Raw genomic sequence first — 25,348 nt, 5'->3', positions numbered from 1 at the left:
TTAAGTATACAATTCTAAACTAGTTTAAAGTCCTTTTAATACAGTTCTGTCTGATATGACCATGTGACCTTCTAGACAGAGCCATCCAGTATAAAAATAGGTCCAAATACCTGGCTATGGCATGAGTTTATTTTATCCCCATGGCAAGAGGCAATTTTTGGGCAAAGGCCATCACATCCAGACAAGAGAAGGATCACACAGCTGAGCATGGTACTGGATGACTACTGTTTGACAATAATATTGTTTTAACTTTTACTTCAGAAGACATTAAGCCTGTTGTCTCACATAACATTAGTTAAATAGTTGACTGTTAGACCTGACAGGGGGAGGAAGTAAAAAACACTATGTTTTTCTAAACTAGAGCTGGCTATTTCATTCAAGTTTTTAAGTCATACCCTTTACTTAAATAAAAACCATTTTGGGGTTACTTTATGATAAAATAATGTAATATGGCATGTAAATCAGTGGAGAGCAGCAACAGTGGCATATTAGCAAGAAGACTAGCTACATAAACCTGTGTATCTCGGGTCACACTCAGTATGAGTAAGCCCAATAAGCCTGAGGTCAATGGCAGGCCTTGTAGTGTCCTAAAATTTAATAAACACAGCTATATCTGACTAGAATAGAGGAGGGAGAGCATGCCAAAAATTAACTGGCAGTTGTTTTTTTTTTTTAACTGTGCTAGATCTTACTTGTGGCATACTTGGTCTTCTAACCTCATTGCAGCATCTGAACTTTTAGTTGTGGCATGCGGGATCTAGTTCCCTAACCAGGGATTGAAACTGAGCCCCCTGCTTTGGGAAGCACAGAGTCCTAGCCCCTGGACCATAAGGGAAGTCCCTTACTGTCAGTTTTTATCATCTCCAAAGCATCAAGGCCAGATACTGGTGGCAAGCCACACTCTTGAAACCCCTCTATATTCAATCTGTTAACTGTGATAAAAGTGGAAGTGAAAGGCGCTCAGTCATGTCTGACTCTTTGCAACCCCATGGACTATATAGCCATGGAACTCTCCAGGCCAGAATACTGGAGTGGGTAGCCTATCTCTTCTCCAGGGGATCTTCCCAACCCAGGAATCGAACCAGGATCTCCTGCATAGCAGGCAGATTCTTTACCCACTGAGCTATGAGGGAAGTCTTCACTAACTTAGTGGCCTTTTCACCTCGCTATGCTTCTTCTATTAGGATAAAATCAGGCCATGACCAGATTGAGAAGTGTGTTGGTATATTGGTTTTAAAAAGGTCAAATGCAAAATATTAAAAGCTAAATAGTATTATTTCCATAAATTGAAAATGAAACCCATAAAATTTGGTCCAATATTAAATGAAATAGGAGCAGTCCTTATAGAACAGTGGTTTAAGGGGAAGCTGGAAAAAGTGCCCAGGCTCTGTAAGAAATCGTGTACATGATTAATGCTGAGGCCACTGCCAACAGGGAAAAGAGGGACTCCCACAGTTGGAGAGTGTGATTGTATTTACAGTACATTGGCCTTGATTAATGTGTGCACTCAGAGAAGTAATGTGTAGAAGGCAAGAAAAAGACCCGTTTTCAATGCTGGTGCTGAGTACAGATTTCCCATTATGCCCTAAGAAAGTATTGATGAGTAATGACTTAACAGCCCTAGTGTTTGGAGGTGATGCAGGGGTTGCTGCTGCTGCAGGGGTTACTTTCCCATGCATGAGGACACATGCAAATGGATTTCCTTGTCAGTTTTCACCACCCATGTGAGTCTGGAGAACCACCGCTGAGAAATTTATCCCTTATTTCAGTTTCTTAACTGATTGCTTCCAAGAGGTTTCTTAAATGATTTCAACCTAATGTCCCAAAATGACCCCTTACCATAAGCAGCAGGTATCGTTTCTGAATATTTTATGAAAATATGTTTCAGAATTTTCAAGACCTGTAGGTCTGAAAGAAAAAATAAATATTTATAATAATCACCCGGAAAATATTCCCTATCTCCCTCAGAGTAGGACTTCTCCGCTTATCTCGCTCCATGGTAGACTTTGACATACTTTCAGGCGACGGATGTGTGTGTTTTCATGGACAGCCCCAGGAGAGAGAGTACTCTAAAATTACTGTGTCCTGAGTGAGGAAAGAACAGCACCAGGAACAAAAATAGTCTCTCTGGGTAACTGGTTTCCCCAGATCTTTGAATTTCTTCAGGCCCCACCTTTTGAAATGAATTGTAAGAAGAGGGATATAGAGCAAGCAAGCTGTTAAGAACCAAGAACCTGAAAGTTTCACTGGCAGTTGTAAAAAGAAAGAACTTGCAAGCTGGAGAAGCAACTGCCAGAACTCTTTCAGTTGTTGAAGCTGATTTGTCTAAGTCCAGGGAAATCCTTATAGGAGCCAAGTCTGACTACTTGGTCATGAATCTTGAGGATTGCAGCAGCCTGAATAATGGTTCTCTGGGGCGGCCCCCTTCTAATCCTGAGAACCTGTGATTGTTACCTTCAGTGGCAATAGGGACTTTGTCTATGTAATTACATTAGGGATATTGAGGTGTGAAAATTGTCCTGGATTATCTGGGTCGACCTGATGTAACCACAGAGGTCCTTACTAGAAGAAGCAAGAAGCCAGAAAGGAGAAGGTCATCAAAGCGATGACAGAAATAGCAATTGCAGTGATGTGCTCAGAAGATGGAGGAAGGAGCCACAGCTAAGAAACACAGGTGACCAATAGAAGTTGAAAAAGGCAAAGGAACGGATTCTCCCCTTACAGCCTTCAGAAAGGGCCTGCCCTGCCAACCCCTCAACTTTAGTTTAGTGAAAGTTCTTTAGAACTTCTGACTTCTGCAACTGTATAATACTATTTGTATTGTCTTAGATCACTGCTGCTGCTGCTGAGTCACTTCAGTCATGTCTGACTGTGTGTGACCCCATGAACTGTGGCCCAGCAGGCTCCTCTGTCCATGGGATTCTCCAGGAAAGAGTACTAGAGTGGGTTGCCATGCCCTCCTCCAGGAGATCTTCCCACCCCAGGGATCAAACCCATGTCTTCTGCATTGCAGGCAGATTCTTTACCTCTGAGCCATGAGGGAAGCCCACTGAGTTTGTGACAATTCATTCAGCAGCAATAGGAAATGAATACAAAGACTCTGCTTGAAGAAAGATTACGAGAACATTTGATAAAAGTGATGCCAGGTGTGGGTATAGAGGGAGCAGTGAGAATCAGCAGCCATGAAACTACCAACTGTTGTTTCTTCTTTAGGCTGATACAAGAATGTCCTTGTCATCAGAAAAAATGATGGATTGTAGCAAAGTTTCTTAGATGTCTATGACCTTTAGGTGGAATATTAAACTTATTTAATAAACCAAAAATTGGGCTAAGGTCACTAGAAAAAGCTTCTACTTATTTACCAAAATTTTCAGCAGTGCTGTGGTTCTCAAATGAACATTAATGGCTTCACCGTAGGTTCTAGAAAACTTCCGATGGTCAATTATGGGCCCCCACCACTAGATTACATCTCTCCTCCAAACGAAAATTCAAAAGTCCAATTGAGAAGGGGGAAAAAAAAAGAAAAAAATTCCAACTTTCTTTTTCCCTCAATATATCTGCTTTTAGCCTCAAGTAGAGTGGAGAAGGAAATGGCAACCCACTCCAGTATTCTTGCCTGGAGAATCCCAGGGACAGAGGAGCCCAGTGGGCTGCCGTCTATGGGGTCGCAGAGTCGGACACGACTGAAGTGACTTAGCAGCAGCAGCAGCAGAGTGAAAAAAAAGGGGGGGGGGGAGAGAAAGATAAATGTTAGATTACTGATAAAAAATTAATTGAAAAGAAATTATTTATTATATAATCCTTGGGAATATTCAGATAGATAATGATACTTTAATAGGACCCCACTCAGAATAACAACTGAGAATCTCTATCCCTGTATATTTTTTTGCAGCTTATGAAACATTCCATCAATTCAGAACCATCCATTGAATTCCGTGCTTCAAGATGCATACTAACAGAAAACTTATGATGATGTTTCCACCTACATGATTTGTTTCTAGTTGGCTCTGAATTCCTTGCTTTTAAATTTAGACCAATTGATATACATATGTTAGCTTGGAGAAAATTTAAGGGACTTTGAACTTCTAGACTTTTGTTTCTTGACTAGGAGGAATGGATTCTAGGAGCAGAATGAGTATGTAAGGCCGCATAAATTATGATATGCACAATTATGGGAGTATTCATGATATGAATGAATGGCAACTCTTAAATTAGTGCAGTGAACATCCTGCAGAACATCATGCCGCAGTGCTGGCTGTGGAAAACTGAGTAACTGAACAGTGTTTGGAACATAGTAAGCTCATAAAAGTTTGGGTATATATGCTTTCAGCAAAAAATTACACAGGAAAATAATAAAATCTTCAGAGGAGGAACTGGAGAAGGTTGTCTATCTGTGTTACTAAACACAAAAAAATATCTTTCCAGGTGACCTCTTTTTTGCCTGCACATAAATAAATTATATCCTCTATAGAATTATAACTAAAGAATTCTAATTCTTCTTCTGCATCCACCTAGATGTTTAGTGGTTTTGGTCCTTTAAGGGTACTCCATGAAGTCTCCTCTAAATTGTAAGTCTGTCTAGGATTTGAAACAACACTGCTAGGTGGAGAGTAAATTAGAAAACTTAAGAGCTTAGAATAGATAAAAGATTTACGTCTCAGGTTTGTTTGTTTTTTAATTAGTTTTTGCATATGAGGAAGGGTATTCCTACTTCAAACACACACACAGGGTCCGTATACACCCAAACAACAATAACAACTGCAGTAGCAACAATGATATTAAAATAGTACTAATAACCTTAGAAGTATTCTCCCCGGGCCAATGCCCAAAAAATCTCTAAAATAAGCCCTATTTTTGTTCCATTAATAAATACAACATTGAATATGAAAAGCTATTATCACCATGCACAAAGTTAAACTTATGTAATTTTTATTGTTAATAATATACCATCTACACCATGACATTTTCAAAACAAAAAATAGATTTGGTCCTCTGCCCAGGCAAAGTATATCTCTTATAATTTCAGCTGTATTGGTGAAGACACTTGGGCTTTTCCCAATTTTTTTCTCACCTACTTGGTGACATCCAAAATTCCCTTCACAGGGAGCATGGACTTCTGTTGTAAAAGTGACAAAAGAAGATAGAGGATTTTAGCACCCCTGAGACTGTATATAGAGGAAATGCTGTGAGTTCATAAAACCCTATTTTCTTTTCTTCCTGTGTCCAAATAGAATGTTTTTTCCAGCTTTATCTGCAGTTATCTATGTGTCTAGATTCTAGAACACAGGTAGTAGTGATATGTTCTAATTTTTATCCTCATCTCTAGAATTTCCCATGAAATCCTCACTCATTTTCTATGTCAGGTGTCTGGTTGCAATGAATTCTTCTGAGGGCTGTACAGCCTTAGAGGTTAGGTTATCTTATAATGAGAAAGAGTCTGAGTTCTTAAATGACTGTGTGGAACATGAACCATCATCCCACAATCCACCTTGACTGTGATATGCTAGAGGAATAACCTTTGTTGTGTTAAGCCCTTAAGATACTTTTATGTTGTTCTGATAGCAGCCAGGCTTTTCTGAATACTATGGAATGAGAGGAGCAGAAATGAAAAAAATGTATATACATATGCAATGTTCACGCAGTATTTTACCTCTTTCATGGGGCAACACCTTTTTTCAGACTTGAATCTCAAAGATTCCTCAGGATACTACTCAGGATGATTGCTAGCTGATAATTCACTAGCTTATTTTCAAGGACTTTTATAGGGCCCTGAAAACTTGAGAATGACACTTTACAAGGGAAAGTAACATCCAGAGGGAGAGAGTTGACTAATTAAAGTTTCATATTTGAATAGTAGAGGAACAGTATGTCCTTGTTTGAGTCTGGTACCTCTCTTTATCTCGTCATTTTCAGCTGCTTCCATAATAATTACTTTTTTCTTTTGTATCTAAAGTCAGAATTACAAGTAGGAGAATTCTGCCAGTATCCTTGTAGAGCTAAATCATTAATCTTGAGCCATTTATAGCACCAAAGATCTGTCATTAAATGTATTTCTACTCTCTATATGGAGTTAAAGGACAACCTTGAACAACAATAACAAGTATACACAGACAAAACTTACAGGTGTATATTTGTATTGTTTTTTTCTTAGTAAAATAGTATTATGGACAAGGCTGTACAGAGTTATATTGTCAGCAAGGAACTCAAGTCAGTTTGTACTGTCAATTGCTATAATTCTCAAAATAAAAATTCAAAGGGTACATTTTTATAAAATATCCTTTGTAAAGGCATTAGAAAAATAAAAATGGCTGAGCACCTAATAAGTGACCAATATTGTGTAAAATACATAATTTTATGCATCCTGACTGTGTGGCAAGTAGCACTATCATTACTTTAACAAAGAGACAATAAGCTCAGACCAGCAAAGTATTTACCTAAACTTTCGTATCTAATAAGTATTAGGATGAAAACAAAATGTATTTCCCAAGTCTATTTTCATTTCACTCTACTTTATTGCAGCACTAAATTTGAGTGTTATAATGAAATAACTGTGTCCAAACTAAATCTAAATAACTATGTCTAAAGCTGAGATTCTCAGGTAGGAAAATGATTTATAATATAGCAATCTATTTGTTATAAATAAAATCAGCATTCAGTCTCTTGTCTAGTATGGCATTTATAATAGCTGAGGTTTGAATTTAGTGATTAGAATCCAGGGAGAAAGAGAGAGGGTACTAAGAGTGGTAATAAAAGTTGTTATATCTCAAGAAAGAAATCTCAAGACTGTAGGCTACTGGTGCTATTTCAACAATTTGACAAAACTCAAAAAGCCTATGTTATGTAGTTCATTTTTATTTTATTGGGACTGGGACACAGATTTGGTTTGTGTTCCTTGAGGTTGCTGTGTAGGAACAAATCTCTGTTGGGGAGCCACCTTACCACCCAGTATCTAAATATAACCCTCCTCTTGCTCTCTGTTTCAATCTTGATAACTCCCACCAATGTCTAAGGAGATCTTTTTAAATATTTTAGTGTCATCTTGGAGAAGGCAGTGGCACCCCATTCCAGTACTCTTGCCTGGAAAATCCCGTGGACAGAGGAGCCTGGTAGGCTGCAGTCCATGGGGTCGCTAGGAGTCAGACACGACTGAGCGACTTCACTTTCACTTTTCACTTTCCTGCATTGGAGAAGGAAATGGCAACCCACTCCAGTGTGTTTGCCTGGAGAATCCCAAGGATGGGGGAGCCTGGTGGGCTGCCGTCTCTGGGGTCGCACAGAGTCGGACACGACTGAAGCGACTTAGCAGCAGCAGTAGCAGCAGCAGCAATGTCATCTTAATATATTTCATTGGAAATAGTGTAGACTGGTCATTACAAAAGATTCTATGGCCAGAATGCATGAGTTCGGATCCTGTCTCCAATACCTATTAGCTGTGTAACTTGATAAAATATATATTTAATGTCTCCATCCCTCAAATGTCTCATCTCTAAGATAAGGATAAGGATAATTTGAAACTCATAGGATTATTATAAAAATTAGTCTTTGTATGGGATAGTACATGTGTGTATGTTCAGTTGCTCAGTCATGTCCAACTCTGTGACCCTGTGGACTGCAGCCTGCCAGACTCCTCTGTCCATTAGATTTTCCTGGCAAGAATACTGGATTGCCATCTCCTCCTTGAGGAGTTATTCTCAACCCAGGGATCAAACCATCTCCTGCGTCTCCAGTGGATTCTTTACAGCTGAGCCACAGGCTTCCTCTGGGATAGTACCTTCTGTTGAGTTCAGTTCAGTTCCTCAGTCGTGTCCGACTCTTTACGAGCCCATGGACTGCAGCACTCCAGGCTTCACTGTCCATCACCAACTCGTGCATTGAGTCGGTGATGCCATCTAACCATCTCATCCTCTGTCATCCCCTTCTCTTCCTGCCTTCAATCTTTTCCAGCATCTTTTCCAATGAGTCCAGATGCCATGATCTTAGTTTTTTGAATGTTGAGTTTTAAGCCAGCTTTTTAACTCTCCTCTGATAGTACCTAGCACATAAAAAATACTAAGTGTATTAAGTACTATTATGGATCATAATATATAGTATATCATCATATATACTTGTTTCCATCTCTTATGTTAGCCACAATGTCATGAGTTTTATTTTATATAAAGATAGGGGAAAAAAGAATTAAAGGGGAGGTTTTCAGTCTTCATAGAGGAAATGATACTATGTTACCAAAAATTTGTTATTGCTATTCAGTCTCTAAGTGGTCTCTGACTGTTTGTGACCCCAGGGACTGTAGCATGCCAGGCTCCTCTGTCTTCCAGATATTGCTCAAACTCAAGTCTATTGAGTCAGTGACATCATCCAACCATCTCATCCTCTGTCGCCACCTTCTCCTACCACTCTCAACCTTTCCCAGCATCAGAATCTCTTCCAATGAGTCAGCTCTTCCCATCAGGTGGCCAAAGTATTGGAGCTTCAGAGATTTAGGGTCTACAAAGTGCAAAAGATATAATTAACCCTTTTGTTTTATTTTTAATCAGTAGCAGAAAATGCAAGTCATTTCAAAGACATTCTGTCCCTTAAAAAGGTAAAATAAGTCCTCAAAATTTCTATGATATGGTTCTGTTATTAAACCAGATTTCTAGTTAATTGAACTGTTACTGATGAGCTATATCATCTTGTTTCTCATACTAATCAAGATAAAGAAAGGGGGAGGGGGATGGATGCCAAAATCTGAGAGAGGACAAGGAGAGGAGTGAGACTCAAGGTTGGGGCCAAATATAAAATGGCTGGGAGGTTTGTGTTGCACCAATAAATCAAGTTTCAAAAGGTATCCCTTTCACTTGCATTAATAAAATTGTCAGTGGCCTCAACATCACTGGATTATTACAGCCTTTCTCATTATACCTTCTAACATATAATTTAATGATTAGCTGGCAAACTGTCTACTCCAGAGCTTGATCTGCCCTCCTTTTTGAAGAGATAGATTATTATTGTAATCACTATTTACGAAAGATTTCTGGCCTCTGGTTTCCTTAAAATATCTCCAAAGTCTACCCCCTCCTCCTCTGGGTATCTTTCTTTGTATGATCCAAACTCAATGATTTAAGACATAATTTGCTGACAGGAGATCCTGAGAACCCATTATGAAAATGAAGGCAGAAAACAACCTTTGAATGTATTTTCCAATTTAAAGAGCCTTCATTACGTAGCACATTTCAGGCTGAGAATGTTAAAAATTTATCATAGTTTCAGTAATTGCCGCTTCCTCTGGAACTTGGCATAATGTGGAATCATTTGTAAAATGTATATTTTGTTTGGCAATCAGTAGGAAGCTTGCCAGGCAATACATTTAATTAGGAGCATGAGGAAGAGAATAATTGTGGTCTGTCATAATATATTATTGTTACTTTTAAGTTTTACATATGTTTAAGAGAGTGGTCTCATAACAAGGTGTGTATTTAAAGTTTGAGGTAATTTCCTTTTCATCAGCCCAGGGTTTTATATGGGGAAATATATTATTTTGAGGGGAAGGGTACATTAACTACATCCCTTAGATAGAATGCTTTGTCCATTGCTTAAGCTAAGTGAGCGTTAGCCGCTCTTCTTAGAAACAACCTTTGTCCGTTGTTTAAGACCTTGAAAATTGATGCACTGCCTTTCGGGAACTTAGACAGCTTTATGTAAGTTTAACTTTCTCTGGAGATACATAGGCATAATGAAATGCAGTGACTTTCTTGAACATAACCATGTACATAACATCTAATCCTGACTGACGTATAAAGTAAATTTGATAAGAACAACTCAAAAAATTATAATAATGAATGGTGATTTTTTAGAAAAAATTCAAAGCAGCCCGTGTTGGCAGATTCGAAGAGGAAGAGTATGATGATAACCATGTCTTGAGGCCAGGTTTGCATCATCTTAACCATGATGTTCAATTTTTACAGGAAAACTTGCTTGTAATGAATTTGAGAGGCACTATGAAAAAAAGTTCAGTGAAAGGGTCTTTTGGAAATACCAGTTACTATTGATTTGATATTCAAGTTTTCTAGTGTACAATACTCTGATCATTTTCTTTTGCATGAAATACTAATACTATCTTGTATTAGTATAGAATGGCCTCTTAAGTGACCAGAGATTTTCCTCTAACAACACATCTTATTAGGTTTAGCATTAGGGCGTCTACCCTCAAGATAGGTCCAAGATGTAAATAAAGTATTGGACAAATAGTTTTATTCTGCTTCTTTTCCATTCCATTGTATTCTGGCCTCTCAGAATCTTCCTTTCCTCACCCTGACCAGCTTATTCCTTCTTCTCGCCTTCCTCACTCTTCTTGTGCCCAGGAAAGCATCAAAACAATTGCATTAGTGAGTGATTTCTTCAGGGTCCTATTCTCTGCTAGGAACAAAGAACATAAACCACATAATTGGAAATGCCAGTATGTTGGCATTCAGTAGATTATTAGAAATTGGAAATAAGAGGAATAGTTTTACGTGGATGGAACAGTGATGCTCATTCCAGTCAGTCATTCATTTATTTTTGAGGAATGAAAAGACAGAAAAATGTCTCCTTATTTCACTCCAACTATTTAAGAAGTGCACTTCTTCTTAACTATGTTGCACATCCCTAAATAAACCCAACTTTTATTGCATGGCATTAGAAAACAAAACTATCTTAAAATAACAACCACAAAAATAAAACTCATTAAAATGCTTACTTCATTTAAAGCTGTTTTCTGAGCACTTTGTAGAAATTAACTCATGTGGTCCCTAGAATTACTCCATGTGGTGGGTGCTCCTATTATGTATCACCAAGGTAACTGAGATGTGATATTTATCTTGCTTGACTCACAAATAGTAAGCAGCAGCCTGTTGTGGGGAAACAGTCCAAGGTAATGTGACTCTACTTTGCTGACAAAGGTCCATATAGTCAAAGCTGTGGGTTTCCAGTAATCATATATGGATATAAGAATTGGACCAATTGAAGGCTAAGCATGGAAGTGACGCTTTCGAATTGTGATGCTGGAGCAGATTCCTGAGAGTTCCTTGGACAGCAAGGAGATCAAACTAGTCAGTTGTAAATCAACCCTGAATATTCATTGGAAGAACTGATGCTGAACTTCCAATACTTTGGCCACCTGATGCAAAGAGCTGACTCATTGGAAAAGACTCTGATGCTGAGACAGATTGAAGGCAGAAGAAGAGTGTGCCAGAGAATGAGATGGTTAGATAGTATCAGTGACTCAATAAACATGAATTTGAGTAAACTCTGGGAGCAGTGAAGCACAGGGAAGCCTGGTATGCTGCAGTCCATGGGGTCACAAAGAGTTGAACACAATTTAATGACTGACTGAACAACAGCAACTATGATTTTACTTTGAACTAATTGTGGAGGAGAGTAAATTTGATAAAGAGCACTTAACCAAAAGACCATAAAAAAAGGATTAAAAAGAGGAGGATTAAAAGCATACCTGCTAATCAAAATGTACTGTCAAACATATAAATTGTTCAAAATCTCATGTTTCCTCCTAGAATAAGGAAAATATCTTTGCCTTATGGGATTTGATTCCACCAAAAGTATCTCTAGGCTGAGGTTTATTGTAAGAAGCTCATGAGACTGAAGATCAAATGGAGTCCATCTTCTTGGCAGAATATCCTGAGTCTTAACACAATAGGTCTTCATTAAAAAAAAAAAAGTCATACTGGAATCTAATCAGGGCCTGTTTAAAATTGAACTATGGAAAGCCAATGGGTTATACTTCAGGGTGCAAATCTGGGTGTGTATTTGTGTCTTAGCATGAACCACAGCAACAAACATGCATTCTTTTACTTTAAGGGGCAAAGGACCACTGAAGCATACAACTGATGTGATCTATGCAGCTAAAATGATATCAGAATCAGGATCAAGGATGGATGTCCTTGCTCGGCAGATTGCCAACCAGGTAAGTTCTCTATCAATGAATGTAATGAAAGTCCATGCTAATTGCTTTCTGTCATTTGATATTGATTAGAACAAAGCTGAATTTTTACTCTGTCAGTCTGGTTTTTCCTAAACTATTATTGAATTATCTTTTGCATAATTAATACACAACTAATGGAAAATTTATTTTGAGACATTTATTGAGGCTCTATTATTATTATTACTATTATCATTGTCATCATCTTTATTGTTATTTAGGGCTTGACTAGTCAGACATTTTTTGAGCTTTAAGTATATTCAAATTATTCTAAATTATCACCTTCTGAGTTTCAAATATACTCAAATTATTTTAATTGGCTGTAATACCCAATGTTAGTATTTTTTTCCTTAATACCTTAGATTTCTTATTTTTGCTCTTAAAAAATCAGTACTTTTCAAAATTATCTTGGGTTTTCTGTGTTAGCAATATGCTCTGATATTCTACATAAAACTACAAGACAAATTATAATTAAAATAATGAAATGAAGATATAAAATGTAGGAAGTGTATAATTCTTACAGGTGCTCCCAATACTTGGTTTGTTTTCTTTAGATTTCTCATGTCTCTATACCAGTTTTCTAAGATGCAGCTACATCATTAGAGTTACCTTTTGCTTAGGTACCTTTTGCTTAACTTTAATTGAAAAATCTGTCAGTTTCTTAGTTAATGTATTTAGATATTCAGTTAATATTTCAGACTGAGATATACTATTCCTTGGTAGGTTTTATATTATTCAACCCCATAATACACGTTTGGGGGCTTCCCTGGTAATTCAGCTGGTAAAGAATCCTCCTGCAATGCAGGAGACCTTGGTTCAATTCCTGGGTCAGGAAGATCCCCTGGAGAAGGGATAGGCTACCCACTCCAGTGTTTTGGGCTTTCCTAGTGGCTCAGATGGTAAAGAATGCACCTGCAATGTGGGAGACCTGGTTTTGATCCCTGGGTTGGGATGATCTCCTGGAGCAGGACATGGCAACCCACTCCAGTATTCTTGCTTGGAGAATCTCATGGACAAGAAGCCTGGCAGGCTACAGTCCATAGGGTCAAAGTCAGACACAACTGAGTGACTAAGCACAGCACAATACATATTTATGCCCCTTTGGTGAAAAAAGCACTTTTCTTTTCTAATATGAAGCTATTTCATATTTTTCTTGCATATATACTGTAAGAGAAACTTTATCAGGCTGCTTCTTCTTATTTAACCTTTTTATCCTCCTTTTCTTGGAACTTGAATGTTCTCATCCTAGATACTATATTTGGGGATATAAAGGAGGAAAAATAAAGAAAAATAATAACACAAATATTTTAAAGCATTCATGAAAATACATATTCATATATGTAGTATATATGTTTTTCAGTATCTTGCTACTTTAAGCCTTGTGAGCATTTTATTAACCCTTTTAATATTCAGCCTTTACAGTTAAAAACAAACTCTATTGTAACATAATTCAAGATCTATAAGGAAGCTGTGGTACATATACACCATGGAATATTACTCAGCCATTAAAAAGAATTCATTTGAATCAGTCCTAATGAGATGGATGAAACTGGAGCCCCTTATACAGAGTGAAGTAAGCCAGAAAGATAAAGAACATTACAGCATACTAACACATATATATGGAATTTAGAAAGATGGTAACGATAACCCTATATGCAAAACAGAAAAAGAGACACAGAAATACAGAACAGACTTTTGAACTCTGTGGGAGAATGTGAGGGTGGGATATTTCAAAAGAACAGCATGTATACTATCTATGGTGAAACAGATCACCAGCCCAGGTGGGATGCATGAGACAAGTGCTCCGGCCTGGTGCACTGGGAAGACCCAGAGGAATCGGGTGGAGAGGGAGATGGGAGGGGGGATCGGGATGGGGAATACGTGTAAATCTATGGCTGATTCATATCAATGTATGACAAAACCCACTGAAATGTTGTGAAGTAATTAGCCTCCAACTAATAAAAAAATAAAATTAAAAAAAAAAAGATCTATTATGAATAAATGACTGAAGCCCAGATCTGCCCATGGTTTCTATATGTTAGAATCATTGCATTCACTTTTATGAGATAAAGTATTAATAGTAGCAGAATAAATGAAACTATAATATATTAAACAGATTTATTTGTTCTCATAACTTTTTAAATACTTAGTGATTCTTATCAGTGTGCTTCTGTTTATTTTAGAACACACAGTTTTCAAAGTTCAAATAATTGTCTCACTTTGAAGTTGTTGTTTTTTTCTTAAACAGTCCTTTTAATTGGATTAGGTCACCTTGTAGATACTACTGTATTTAATTATGTAGCTGTATAAAATTATAGCTGTATTAAATTATGCTATTTTTTTTAGCATTATTCAAATTTCATGGAAGAAAGCAAAAATATTGTCTCACTTCCATATAACTTTGACATTTTAAAAGAACCTTAAAGAAGCAGTCACTGACTAATGAAGAATTATAGATGACTCTCTCTGGCCTTTTCCATTTCATATAATAAAGTAGTTTCATATGATATAATTTCGACCAAAATAAATAGGGTTGTAAAGAAACAGAATTGAAAGAAAGGAAACTGATTCATTATAGTGATTATCTGAGAAGGTTATGATTATGCTTCAGATCTTATTTGATAGAATAACGAAAATTTAGGAAAAATAATTATTGAAATTGTTTGTGGAATAAAAGTTAATAATATAAATCAGCAAGGTAATTTTTATATTGTCAATGGTATTATGAAAAAAATCTTCCGGAACATGGTGTGTGTGCTTAGCTGTTCAGTCATGCCTGACTCTTTACGACCCCATGGACTACAGCACGCCAGGCTCCTCTGTCCATGAATTCCCCAGGCAAGGGTACTGAAGTGGGCTGCCATTCCCTTTTCCAGGGGATCTCCACAACCCAGGAACTGAACCTGGGCCTCCTGCATTGCACACAGATTCTTTACCAATTGAGCCACCAGGAAAGCCAGAACATTGCTTGCTTTTAATTTTGAACAATCTAATAGCTCAAAAAATTTTAACAATTTTATGATACTTTACAGTCTGCATTTGCTAGAGTGTCAGAAGATCAAACATTCATCAATTTCAAATTCCGTCCAACATGGACTAGTGATATATATATATATCAGTTCAGTTCAGTCGCTCAGTCGTGTCCGACTCTTTGCGACCCCATGAATCGCAGCATGCCAGGCATCCCTATCCATCGCCAACTCCCAGAGTTTACTCAAACTCATGCCCATCGAGTCAGTGATGCCATCCAGCCATCTCATCCTCTGTCGTCCCCTTCTCCTCCTGCCCCCAATCCCTCCCAGAATCAGGGTCTTTTCCAATGAGTCAACTCTTCCCATGAGGTGGCCAAAGTATTGGAGTTTCAGCTTCAGCATCAGTTCTTCCAGTGAACACCCAGGACTGATCTCCTTTAGGATGATCTCCTTGCAGTCCAAGGGACTCTCAAGAGTCTTCTCCAATATCACACTTCAAAAGCATCAATTTCACAGTGCTCAGCTTTCTTTAGAGTTCAACTCTCACATCCATACATGACCACTGGAAAAACCATAGCCTTGACCAGAAGGACCTTTGTTGGCAAAGTAATGTCTCTGCTTTTTAATATGCTATCTAGGTTGGTCATAACTTTCCTTCCAAGGAGTAAGTGTCTTTTAATTTCATGGCTGCAGTCACCATCCACAGTGATTTTGGAGCCAAAAAAAATAAAGTCTGACACTGTTTCCACTGTCTCCCCATCTATTTCCCATGAGGTGATGGGACCAGATGCCATGATCTTAGTTTTCTGAATGTTAAGCTTTAAGCCAACTCTTTCACTCTCCTCTTTCACTTTCATCAAGAGGATTTTCAGTTCCTCTTCACTCTCTGCCATAAGGGTGGTGTCATCTGCATATCTGAGGTTATTGATATTTCTCCCAGCAATCTTGATTCCAGCTTGTGCTTCTTCCAGACCAGCGTTTCTCATGATGTACTCTGCATATAAGTTAAATAAGCAGGGTGACAATATACAGGCTTGACGTACTCCTTTTCCTATTTGGAGCCAGTCTACATATATATATTCTACATATGAACTTTGAAACTTAATAGAATGAAATGAAACTGGCCCAAAATTGGGCCAGTTTCATTTCATTCTATTAAGTTTCAAAGTTCATATGTAGAATAGAATGAAATCAGATTGATGGAGGCTTATATTCAGCCTTCCTGGATGTTTTTTAAACCTTTCTTCCCTGCCTTATTCCCTTAAACATGAGTTTATTGTGTTTGTTGTTGTTGTTCAGTCAATAAGTCATCTCAGACTCTACAATCTCATGGACTGTAGCACGCCAGGCTTCCTTGTCCTTCACTATCTCCCAGATGTTTCTCAAACTCATGTCCACTGAGTCAGTGATGCTAACCAATCATTTCATCTTCTGTTACCCCCTTCTCCTCCCGCCCTCAATCTTTTCTAGAATCAGAGACTTTTAAAATGAGGTGGCCCCTCGCATCAAGAGTCCAAAATATTGGAACTTCAGCTTCAGCATCAGTCCTTCCAATTAATATTCAGGATTGATTTCCTTTAGGATTGACTGGAGTGATCTCCTTGCTGACCAAGGGACTCTCAGGAGTCTTCTCCAACACCACAGTATGAAAGCATCAGTTCTTCAGTGCTCAGCCTTCTTATGGTTCAACTCTCACATCTGTACATGGCTATTGGAAAAACCATAGTTCTGAATAGATGGGCCATTGTCGGCAAAGCAATGTCTCTGATTTTCAATATGCTGTCTAGGATTGTCATAGCTTTTCTTCCAAGTAGCAAGTGTCTTTTTTTTTTTTTTTAATTTATTTAATTTTTCAGTGGGTTTTGTCATACATTGACATGAATCAGCAATAGATTTACACGTATTCCCCATCCCGATCCCCTCTCCCACCTCCCTCTCCACCCGATTCTTCTGGGTCTTCCCAGTGCACCAGGCCCGAGCACTTGTCTCATGCATCCCACCTGGGCTGGTGACCTGTTTCACTATAGATAATATACATGCTGTTCTTTCAAAACATCCCACCCTCACCTTCTCCCACAGAGTTCAAAAGTCTGTTCTGTACTTCTGTGTCTCTTTTTCTGTTTTGCGTATAGGGTTGTCGTTACCATCTTTCTAAATTCCATATATATGTGTTAGTATGCTGTAATGTTCTTTATCTTTCTGGCTTACTTCACTCTGTAAAATGGGTTCCAGTTTCATCCATCTCATTAGAACTGGTTCAAATGAATTCTTTTTAATGGCTGAGTAATATTCCATGGTGTATATGTACCACAGCTTCCTTATCCATTCATCTGCTGATGGGCATCTAGGTTGCTTCCATGACCTGGCTATTATAAACAGTGCTGCGATGAACATTGGGGTGCACGTGTCTCTTTCAGATCTGGTTTCCTCAGTGTGTATGCCCAGAAGTGGGATTGCTGGGTCATATGGCAGTTCTATTTCCAGTTTTTTAAGAAATCTCCACACTGTTCTCCATAGCGGCTGTACTAGTTTGCATTCCCACCAACAGTGTAAGAGGGTTCCCTTTTCTCCACACCCTCTCCAGCATTTATTGCTTGTAGACTTTTGGATAGCAGCCATCCTGATTGGCGAGTAATGGTACCTCATTGTGGTTTTGATTTGCATTTCTCTGATAATGAGTGATGTTGAGCATCTTTTCATGTGTTTGTTAGCCATCTGTATGTCTTCTTTGGAGAAATGTCTGTTTAGTTCTTTGGCCCATTTTTTGATTGGGTCATTTATTTTTCTGGAATTGAGCTTCAAGAGTTGCTTGTATATTTTTGATATTAATCCTTTGTCTGTTTCTTCATTTGCTATTATTTTCTCCCAATCTGAGGGCTGTCTTTTCACCTTACTTATAGTTTCCTTTGTAGTGCAAAAGCTTTTAAGTTTCATTAGGTCCCATTTGTTTAGTTTTGCTTTTATTTCCAATATTCTGGGAGGTGGGTCATAGAGGATCCTGCTGTGATTTATGTCAGAGAGTGTTTTGCCTATGTTCTCCTCTAGGAGTTTTATAGTTTCTGGTCTTACATTTAGATCTTTAATCCATTTTGAGTTTATTTTTGTGTATGGTGTTAGAAAGTGTTCTAGTTTCAGTCTTTTACAAGTGGTTGACCAGCTTTCCCAGCACCACTTGTTAAAGAGGTTGTCTTTTTTCCATTGTATATCCTTGCCTCCTTTGTCAAAGATAAAGGTGTCCATAAGTTCGTGGATTTATCTCTGGGCTTTCTATTCTGTTCCATTGATCTATATTTCTGTCTTTGTGCCAGTACCATACTGTCTTGATGACTGTGGCTTTGTAGTAGAGTCTGAAGTCAGGCAGGTTGATTCCTCCAGTTCCATTCTTCTTTCTCAAGATTACTTTGGCTATTCGAGGTTTTTTGTATTTCCATACAAATTGTGAAATTCTTTGGTCTAGTTCTGTGAAAAATACCGTTGGTAGCTTGATAGGGATTGCATTGAATCTATAGACTGCTTTGGGTAGAATAGCCATTTTGACAATATTGATTCTTCCAATCCATGAACACGGTATGTTTCTCCATCTGTTTGTGTCCTCTTTGATTTCTTTCATCAGTGTTTTATAGCTTTCTATGTATAGGTCTTTTGTTTCTTTAGGTAGATATATTCCTAAGTATTTTATTCTTTTTGTTGCAATGGTGAATGGTATTGTTTCCTTAATTTCTCTTTCTGTTTTTTCATTGTTAGTATATAGGAATGCAAGGGATTTTTGTGTGTTAATTTTATATCCTGAAACTTTACTATATTCATTGATTAGCTCTAGTAATTTTCTGGCAGAGTCTTTAGGGTTTTCTATGTAGAGGATCATGTCATCTGCAAACAGTGAGAGTTTCACTTCTTTTCCTATCTGGATTCCTTTTACTTCTTTTTCTGCTCTGATTGCTGTGGCCAACACTTCCAACACTATGTTGAATAGCAGTGGTGAGAGTGGGCATCCTTGTCTTGTTCCTGATTTCAGGGGAAATGCTTTCAATTTTTCACCATTGAGGGTGATGCTTGCTGTGGGTTTGTCATATATAGCTTTTATTATGTTGAGGTATGTTCCTTCTATTCCTGCTTTCTGGAGAGTTTTAATCATGAATGGGTGTTGAATTTTGTCAAAGGCTTTCTCTGCATCTATTGAGATAATCATATGGTTTTTATCTTTCAATTTGTTAATGTGGTGTATTACATTGATTGATTTGCAGACATTAAAGAATCCTTGCATTCCTGGGATAAAGCCCACTTGGTCGTGGTGTAGGATTTTTTTAATATGTTGTTGGATTCTGTTTGCTAGAATTTTGTTAAGGATTTTTACGTCTATGTTCATCAATGATATTGGCCTGTAGTTTTCTTTTTTTGTGGCATCTTTGTCTGGTTTTGGAATTAGGGTGATGGTGGCCTCATAGAATGAGTTTGGAAGTTTACCTTCCTCTGCAGTTTTCTGGAAGAGTTTGAGTAAGATAGGTGTTAGCTCTTCTCTAAATTTTTGGTAGAATTCAGCTGTGAAGCCATCTGGTCCTGGGCTTTTGTTTGCTGGAAGATTTTTGATTACAGTTTTGATTTCCTTGCTTGTGATGGGTCTGTTAAGATCTTCTATTTCTTCCTGGTTCAGTTTTGGAAGGTTATACTTTTCTAAGAATTTGTCCATTTCATCCAAGTTGTCTATTTTATTGGCATAGAGCTGCTGGTAGTAGTCTCTTATGATCCTTTGTATTTCAGTGTTGTCTGTTGTGATCTCTCCGTTTTCATTTCTAATTTTGTTAATTTGGTTCTTCTCTCTTTGCTTCTTAATGAGTCTTGCTAATGGTTTGTTAATTTTGTTTATTTTTTCAAAAAACCAGCTTTTAGCTTTGTTGATTTTTGCTATGGTCTCTTTAGTTTCTTTTGCATTTATTTCTGCCCTAATTTTTAGGATTTCTTTCCTTCTGCTAACCCTGGGGTTCTTCATTTCTTCCTTCTCTAATTGCTTTCGGTGTAGAGTTAGGTTATTTATTTGGCTTCTTTCTTGTTTCTTGATGTGAGCCTGTAATGCTATGAACCTTCCCCTTAGCACTGCTTTTACAGTATCCCATAGGTTTTGGGTTGTTGTGTTTTCATTTTCATTCATTTCTATGCATATTTTGATTTCTTTTTTGATTTCTTCTATGATTTGTTGGTTATTCAGAAGCGTGTTATTTAGCCTCCATATGTTTGAATTTTTAACAATTTTTTTCCTTTAATTGAGGTCTAATCTTACTGCTCTGTGGTCAGAAAAGATGACTGGAATGATTTCAATTTTTTTGAATTTTCCAAGACCAGATTTATGGCCCAGGATGTGATCTATTCTGGAGAAGGTTCCATGTGCACTTGAGAAAAAGGTGAAGTTGATTGTTTTGGGGTGAAATGTCCTATAGATATCAATTAGGTCTAGCTGGTCCATTGTGTCATTCAAGGTTTGTGTTTCCTTGTTAATTTTCTGTTTAGTTGATCTATCCATAGTTGTGAGTGGGGTATTAAAGTCTCCCACTATTATTGTGTTACTATTAATTTCCTCTTTCATACTCGTTAGCATTTGCCGTACATATTGCGGTGCTCCTATGTTGGGTGCATATAAATTTATAATTGTTATATCATCTTCTTGCATTAATCCTTTGATCATTATGTAGTGTCCTTCTTTGTCTCTTTTCACATCCTTTATTTGAAAGTCTATTTTATCTGATATGAATATTGCTACTCCTGCTTTCTTTTGGTCTCCATTTGCATGAAATATTTTTTCCAGCCCTTCACTTTTAGTCTGTATGTGTCTCTTGCTTTGAGGTAGGTCTCTTGTAGACAGCATATATAGGGGTCTTGCTTTTGTATCCATTCAGCCAATCTTTGTCTTTTGGTTGGGGCATTCAACCCATTTACATTTAAGGTAATTATTGATAGGTGTGGTCCCGTTGCCATTTACTTTGTTGTTTTGGGTTCACGTTTATACAACCTTTCTGCATTTCCTGTCTAGAGAAGATCCTTTAGCATTTGTTGAAGAGCTGGTTTGGTGGTGCTGAATTCTCTCAGCTTTTGCTTGTCTGTAAAGCTTTTGAATTCTCCTTCATATCTGAATGAGATCCTTGCTGGGTACAGTAATCTAGGTTGTAGGTTATTCTCTTTCATTACTTTCAGTATGTCTTGCCATTCCTGTCTGGCCTGGAGGGTTTCTATTGATAGATCAGCTGTTATCCTTATGGGAATCCCTTTGTGTGTTATTTGTTGTTTCTCCCTTGCTGCTTTTAATATTTGTTCTTTGTGTTTGATCTTTGTTAATTTGATTAATATGTGTCTTGGGGTGTTTCACCTTGGGTTTATCCTGTTTGGGACTCTCTGGGTTTCTTGGACTTGGGTGGCTGTTTCCTTCCCCATTTTAGGGAAGTTTTCAGCTATTATCTCCTCGAGTATTTTCTCATGGCCTTTCTTTTTGTCTTCTTCTTCTGGAACTCCTATGATTCGAATGTTGGGGCATTTCACATTGTCCCAGAGGTCCCTGAGGTTGTCCTCATTTCTTTTGATCCTTTTTTCTTTTTTCCTCTCTGTTTCAGTTATTTCCACCATTTTATTTTCTACCTCACTTATCCTATCTTCTGTCTCCATTATTCTACTCTTGGTTCCCTCCAGAGTGTTTTTGATCTCATTCATTGCATTATTCATTTTTAATTGACTCTTTTTTATTTCTTCTAGGTCTTTATTAAACATTTCTTGCATCTTTTCAATCTTTGTCTCCAGGCTATTTATCTGTAACTCCATTTTGTTTTCAAGATTTTGGATCATTTTTATTATCATTATTCTAAATTCTTTTTCAGGTAGATTCCCTATCTCCTCCTCTTTTGTTTGACTTGGTGGGCATTTTTCATGTTCCTTTACCTGTTGGGTATTTCCTCTGCCTTTTCATCTTGTTTAGATTGCTGTGTCTGGTCTGGGCTTTTTGTATTCTGGAGGTCTGTGGTTCGTTTTTATTGTGGAGGATTTACCCAGTGGGTGGGGTTAGACGATTGGCTTGTCAAGGTTTCCTGGTTAGGAAAGTTTGCGTCAGTGTTCTGGTGCGTGGAACTTGATTTCTTCTCTCTGCAGAGCAATGGAGTGCTCAGTAATGAGTTTTGAGATGGGTCTATGTGTTAGGTGTCACCTTGGGCAGCCTGTATGTTGACGTTTAGGGCTATGTTCCTGCGTTGCTGGAGAATTTGCTTGGTATGTCTTGCTCTAAAACTTACTGGCTCTTGGGTGGTGGTTGGTTTCAGTGTAGGTATGGAGGCTTTTGGACGGTCACTTATTACTTAAAGTTCCATGTAGTCAGGAGTTTTCTGGTGTTCTCAGGTTTTGGGCTTAAGTCTCCTGCCTCTGGATTTCAGTTTTATTCTTCCTGTAGTCTCAGGACTTCTCCAACTACACAGCACTGATAATAAAACTTCTAGGTTAATGGCCAAAAGATTCTCCCCGGTTAGGGACACCCAGAGAGGTTCACAGAGTTACATGAAGAAGAGGAGAGGGAGGAGGGAGATAGAGATGAGCAGGAGGAGAAAAAGGGGGACTCAAGAGGAGAGAGACAGATCTACGCAGTTGTCTGTTCCCAGAGTGTTCTCCGTAGCCCACCCACCAAGATTCACAGAATTGGATTGGGAAGAAAAGGGAAAAGGAGGAAATAGAGGTATTCTGAGGTAGAAAACAGAGAGTCAAGATTGGGAGAGAATAATCAACACACTCCTGAATAAAAATGGGAACTGAATATTGGATTCTTAAATGTTCACAATTTATATCATATATTGAAAAACAAAAATTAAAAATCTAGAGTAGAGATTAGACTCTTAAAAATACTATATTAAAAACAAAAACCAAAACACACACCAAAAAAAAATTTTTTAAATATATATGAAGTTCAGTTTAAAAAATAGGGCTTCCCTTTTTTTTTTTTTTTTTGGTAAGGTTATAGTGTATTGAAAATGAAAATTAAGGAGTAGTAGAGGAGTACTAGAGGACTTTAAAAGAAATAAGAGAAAAGGAAAAATAGAAAATAGAAGAGAAAAAGGAGAAAAAAAGAAAAAAAAAAAAGAATTTTCCCTAAAAAAAAAATCGTTAAAATCTATGAAAATGAAAGTTAAGGAGTGATGGGGGAGTAATAGGGAATTTTAAAGGAAAATAAAAGAGAAAAAATAAAAAAGAAAAAATAAATTTTTTTTTTTTTTTTTTTTAAAAAAAGTAAAAATATATCTAGGAATTTCTCTGGAGCTGTTGCGGTCAGTGTCGGTTCGGCTCAGTTTCAGATATCTCCTCGTTCCAGCTTACACTTCTCGATATCTACAGGCCTCTTTCGGTGTAATCGGTGTTTTCTACAGGGATTTTAATCTGTTGCACCGCTTTCTCCTGAAGCGGTTCCCTTTGTTTATTTGGCTTCTGTTTGCCGGTTTCTTCAGAGCCTCATTTCCGCCCTGACACAGGCGGGTGGAGGTGGACTCTTATTCAGGTAGCTAGTTCCGTTGCGCTGCTGGGAGGGGCTGACGCTGCGGGGATGCGCTGGCGCTGCCGGGAGAGGCTGGCGCTGCTTTCTCGGTCTTCGCTGCTCAGGATCCCGGCTACTCTATATGGAGCGCGCCGCGCGCTGTGGGCAGCTGCAGCCCTCGGGTGTTCCACAAAAGCGCGGAACAAAAGGCTGCGTCCGCTCTTGTGCCTTCCCCGACAGAGCGGTCCAGGCAGGCAGGAGCTTGACAGGCGCACTCTCCCCAGGTGCGGCACTCCCACTACCTTCCGCGGACCCAATCTCGGTTTCCGCGTGCGTGCGCCTTCTGCCCTCTGCCCCCAGCCCCAGTCCCCGCCCAAGCCGGTCGAGTGCCTGTGCGCTGTGTCTCGCCGCGACCTGCTCCCGCCTCCGGCGGGTCCGGGCCGGTCCGCAGTCTGTGAGCCCCTCTCCGGACTCTCTCAGTCCCCCCGTTCCGCGAACGGCCGGCAGCATGTTCGGGCCGGTTAATTTTCTCTCTCTTCCCTGCTCTCCCACAGTTCAAGTTGGCAACTCACAAAAGCTCCCTCCGATTGTCCTCAGGGCACTCAGGCCCGGACCCTACTCCAAGCAATGCCGCCCGCTCCTCTCCGTGCTGCCCCCACTTGCTGGTGGCGGATGCGGGTGTCTGGGGCACTTTTCTGCTGAGAGTTGCTTTTAGGCACGTAATCTGTGGGTTTTATTTATTGTTTCCCTCCCAGTCAGGTTGCCCTCCTAGATTCAAACACTTCCCCCAGGCCCGCCAGTGCAAGGGTTTCCCGGTGTCTGGAAACGTCCTCTAAAGACTCGCTTCCCGGGACGGATCTCCGTCCTTAGCTCTTTTGTCTCACTTTTTATCTTTTATATTTTGTCCTACCTCCTTTCGAAGACAATGGGCTGCTTTTCTGGGCGCCTGATGACCTCAGCTAGCGATCAGAAGTTGTTTTGTGAAGTTTGCTCTGTGTTCAGATATTCTTTTGATGAATTTGTAGGAGAGAAAGTGGTCTCCCGTCCTACTCCTCCGCCATCTTGGCTCCTCCCCGCAAGTGTCTTTTGATTTCATTGCTGCAATCACAATCTGCAGTGATTTTGGAGACCAAGAAAATAAAGTTTGTCACTATTTCCATTGTTTCCCCGTTTATTTGCCATGAAGTGATGGGACTGGATGCAATGATCTTCATTTTTTGAATGTTGAGTTTTAAGCCAACTTTTTCACTCTGCTCTTTCACCTTCATCAAGAGACTCTTCAGTTCTTCTTTGCTTTCTGCCATAAGGGTGGTTTCATCTGCATATCTGAGGGTATTGATATTTCTCCTGGCAATCTTGATTCCAGCTTGTGCTTTATCCAGTCCGGCATTTTGTATGATGTATTCTGCTTGTAAATTAAGTAAGCAGATGACAATATACAGCCTTGCCATACTCCTTTCCCAATTGTGAACCAGTCCATTTTCCATGTCCAGTTCTAACTGTTGCTTCTTGACCTGTATAAAGATTTCTCAGGATACTGGTCAGGTGGTCTGGTATTCCCATCTCTTTAAGAATTTTCTTGTGATCCACATAGTCAAAGGATTTAGCATAGTCCATGAAGCAGAAGTAGATGTTTTTCTGGAATTCCTTTGCTTTATCTGTGATCCAGGGGATGTTGGCAATTTGATCTCTGATTCTTCTATCTTTTCTGAATCCATCATGTATGTCGTAATGTTCCCCATTCATGGACTGCTGAAGCCTAGCTTGATTTTGAGCATGTTGAGGAGGATTTTGAACATTACCTTTCTTGTGTGTGAAATGAGCACAATTGCACAGTAGTTTGAACATTCTTTCGCTCTGACCTTCTTTGGGATTAGAATGATAATTGACTTTTCCAGTCATGACCACTACCGAGCTTTCCAAATTTGCAGACGT

General features: G+C 38.7%; 1 protein-coding gene across 4 annotated transcripts in view; it reads left to right on the top strand.

The window, feature by feature from the left end:
• The window catches only part of CTNNA3 (catenin alpha 3), a 1,812,800-nt gene that overhangs the window by 1,709,853 nt on the left and 77,599 nt on the right, over positions 1–25,348 (top strand). For all 4 annotated transcript variants that reach the window (XM_043926199.1, XM_043926196.1, XM_043926200.1 and 1 more), the window contains one exon: positions 11,833–11,938. In XM_043926199.1, the coding sequence (XP_043782134.1) occupies positions 11,833–11,938 (106 nt within the window). The remainder of the gene's footprint in view (positions 1–11,832; positions 11,939–25,348) is intronic.

Source organism: Cervus elaphus, chromosome 15, assembly GCF_910594005.1.
Source record: "Cervus elaphus chromosome 15, mCerEla1.1, whole genome shotgun sequence".
NCBI lineage: Eukaryota > Metazoa > Chordata > Mammalia > Artiodactyla > Cervidae > Cervus > Cervus elaphus.
This window is presented reverse-complemented; position numbering and strand designations above follow the sequence as displayed.